The sequence below is a fragment of the Panicum hallii genome, chromosome 9, assembly GCF_002211085.1.
Source record: "Panicum hallii strain FIL2 chromosome 9, PHallii_v3.1, whole genome shotgun sequence".
In the NCBI taxonomy this organism is placed as follows: domain Eukaryota; kingdom Viridiplantae; phylum Streptophyta; class Magnoliopsida; order Poales; family Poaceae; genus Panicum; species Panicum hallii.
In genome coordinates this window covers 36,806,021-36,809,645 of record NC_038050.1, presented here as the reverse complement: position 1 = coordinate 36,809,645, position 3,625 = coordinate 36,806,021, and the positions used below count along the sequence as shown (strand labels likewise).

Here is a 3,625-nt window from a genome sequence, read left to right as displayed (position 1 = left end):
AGGCATCCGAATGAGAATCCGAATTTGAATTACTCTTTTTGTATTTGTATCCGATAATATTCATATTGGTATTCAAATTAAAATGTCATAAATAGCATTTTCGAATTTGTTCTGAATCCATCCCTACTTATGACTTTGGAGTCACGGGAGGCATGGGTACGTGATGGGAAGATAGTCGTGGGCGCAACTATCAAACCATCGATTTGGCAAAGAGAAAGGTTAGTCTGCATGTGGCTCACTGTTGCAGATCTAGTTGATGAGGACTGTGGGAGAGCTCAGTAGAGATGTCCACATGTTAAGATACCAAGGAACCCTTATATATTGTCGTTACTGGAGAATAAAGATCACAAGTTAAGTATAAAAGAAGGATCGCAAGTCGTAGGTTCATAACTCTTATATAAGTATAAAATCGTAGGTCTACTTAATACAATCATAGGAATCAACTGAATAAAGTCATAAAATCGCCCGATAGAAGAATTGATATTTTGACAACTATGCACTCAATGTCTAAAAAGTGTAGGCCGAAATGCATGATAGGTAAAAGTCACTACTACTGTTTTTTCCCTTAAGGAGAGTTCCAGAACCACATTACGTTCATATATATATGGGAGGAGGGTGACAAACGAAAAAGAAAGCTTACACGGACACAACAAAGCCCAGTCGGTACACTAGTACATCAACAGCAAAAGGAATAAAAAAACAGAAGCAACAAGTGAACAACGAGACACCGAAGCATACGTGCGCGAAACGGCCGGCTAGGCTTTTTAGCACTTGAGGTCCTTGAAGCACGGGAGGTGCTGCAGCTCGGCCAGCTTCACCTTGGGTGGGGCAGGCTCTGCGATCGGGCCGCATTTGCGTTGGTGGTGGCGGTGCAGCCTGCAGGGCACCTCCACCTGCCGCTTCAGCAGGCAGAGGCAGTTGTGGTTGTCGACCACGGTACAGCACTGCTCGCGGATCTCGTCACGGGCCAGGCAGTTGGTGAAGTACTGGATTTGCGTCGGGCAGCTCTCCTGCGCGGGCGCGCCGCCTGAGTAATTCGCGGCAGTAGGCGCAGCGGCGAAGGCGCAGACGAGAACGGCGAGGACGAGCACCGCAGCGAGGTTCGCCGGCGCCATGGTGCTGAAATTGAAGGTCAGCTAGCTTTGTTTGAGAAGGAAGCAGCTGGGATAGTCTGTGACTCGTATGGGCGGTCCTGTATGGGCTGACGAGTGACGACCCATGCCGACCTCTGCCTCCTTTCATAGAAGCTGCTGTGTGGACGGTAGCGGCATGGAACGTGCAGAGCATGTGCACTACCAGAAACCGCCAAACCACGTTGTAGCTGTCGATGCTGTCTATTATTGGACAATAGTTTATTTCGTTTTTACAGCAAGTAGAGGCAACAATCTCTGTCTAGTGATTCGAGCATATCTTGCTCCTTGTTAGTTGTCTGAAGCTAATAACCGGGTCCAAAACATGAGTCATGTGAATAGTAATATAGCATTATCACGTTTTCACCCCTCTAGACCATTAGGGATCCAATGGCCTCAAATGCTCTCGGGTCTATGATTTGTTCACAAAAAAGGCAAGTAGGGCACATTGACGACAACCAAGAACAACTATGAATTGAGACCCTGCCCCTTACGCGAGTATGACTACACGTACGTATGGTATGAAGTTCAAGGATGAAATTTATAGTAGCTACACGTAAGTATGGTATGAAGTTCAAGGATGAAATTTATAGTAGCTATTGTTAGGAAACGTGGAACGCTACACTAGCACAAACAACAATTTAACCAGGCTTGCACAGGATCACTTGCGAGTCATGGATCATGGACCTTGTACCTTCCCGTCACGTGGCGCATCGGAAGACTTGGCGATGCGCGAGTAGTCGATGTCGGGAAGCAATCGTAAGTGCACAAACGAACAGCACCTCCACAGCAGTCCATATGTACAGGGCACGAACACCAAATGTAGATGTGCTAGCACCTCACAAGCGGTTGCGATATGGAGGATACGGGCGGAAGGGGGCTGCAGCAGCACTGTTCACCCGCGGCTACTGTTCACCCGTGGCTACTGTAGCGGCGGCGGTACTGTTCATCCCTTTAGGGTTTTCCAATCCTCACGTCCATGTATATAGTGGTCACTAATGGGCCTTCAACCTTGTGGCTCATTAAGACTCTAGTACCATAATGGATCAAATCCATCAAAGCCCATTAGCAAATCCAATCCGATTGGCTCTAGGTCATATACCCAACAGTCTCACTTGCACCAGAGTCAACTATGCAAGCAGATTTATGTTCTAACCCTTTAAGTGTGTGACCCTGTGGGTTCACGTAACCAAGAGTCATGACCCGGAAACTATTTCAAGTCAATAGTTAGCATTGGCCTCTAGCAAGACGTACTAACTACCGAAGGTTCACGAAGATCATATCTTACATAACCTATGACACTCGTCAATACAAATATCCTTCACCCACACGACACCTAGCCAAGTACGAGGCAAGTGTAGTGCTACCCTTGTCAACTTAACCATATCTCGCTCCGTGTAGAACTTATTTCACCAACTAACCTTTAGTCGTGGCATGGCCATGCACTTTCAATTCCTACACTTGGAGAGGGCCTAGAGGCATCTCTCCCTGATGTGGGAGGGGCAGATTCCATTTTGACTCGACGCACCCTACGACTTGTTTCATAACATACCTGAAAACCAGTTGGATAACCTGAAAATCATGTTACACTGGCTTATACATGTTATGGAATACTTTATTGGTGATAATTAAGATTATTTCATTAATTGGAACATGGAGAACCATCCACGAAAACAGTGCAACCACAATACTACATGGCTCTGGTCTTGGCTAATTAATTAGAAACCTTAGCTTATGATAATCTTACCGAAAGGGCAAGAGGGGTTGCATCATCGGGGTATAGCTCGGTCCTCTTGAGGCATATTGATATATGTGGTCCTTGGCTAAGGCGTTTCCTCATTAGGGAGGGTTATGACCGCTTTGGCTTGAAACCTTAGTGGATTGTCATAAGTTAGGGAATCTTTGTAAAGGCCTCGTAGTGAATCCCTACCACTCACCTTGGAAGTGTTTAAGGGACTGGCAAACCCCGGCATCAAGGGAAACACAAATTGTGGGTAAAGTGTTCACCCTCTGTAGAGTGAAAACTGATATATCAGCCGTGCTCACGGTTACGAGTGGCTTGGACACTCACATGATAATTGAACTTAAGGAAGATCTAAATCGATGTTCTTTATTTATTTATATTGTTGTTGTTATCTTATCTTTTTTACTTATTTAAGGGATTGGTATATACTTACATTTAGTTAATGCTCGCTTAATAAAACTTGACCAACCAAAAATGCTTATCGCAGTCAAACCATGTCAGCTTTTCCTTGAGTATAGCCTTGCATGTCATATAATTTACTCCACTTGCTCAGTACCAACCATAAGTGTACTCACACTTGCTTTATTAAAAATAATGCTGCTCAGAACAAGATAATTGTCCGGTGTTTCCCAAAGATTTTGAAGAATAATAGGCGTATGTCTCCCACTCATCTGCCTGTAAAGTTGAACTCCGCTACTATCACACCCGGTTTGGAAAAGGTAGCCGAATGCATCCCATATGTGCGCCAGGA

General features: G+C 45.2%; 1 protein-coding gene across 1 annotated transcript; it reads right to left on the bottom strand.

Moving 5' to 3' along the window:
• Positions 1-508: 508 nt before the first annotated feature.
• Positions 509-1,201, bottom strand: LOC112876101. Its single transcript, XM_025940144.1, has one exon. It carries the CDS (start codon positions 1,113-1,115, stop codon positions 765-767), a length of 351 nt encoding a protein of 116 aa, XP_025795929.1. The 5' UTR covers positions 1,116-1,201; the 3' UTR covers positions 509-764.
• Positions 1,202-3,625: the final 2,424 nt, after the last annotated feature.

Bases quoted from the DNA above. Each gene is read 5' to 3' on its own strand.
- LOC112876101 (XM_025940144.1), bottom strand. From the start codon at position 1,115: ATGGCGCCGGCGAACCTCGCTGCGGTGCTCGTCCTCGCCGTTCTCGTC.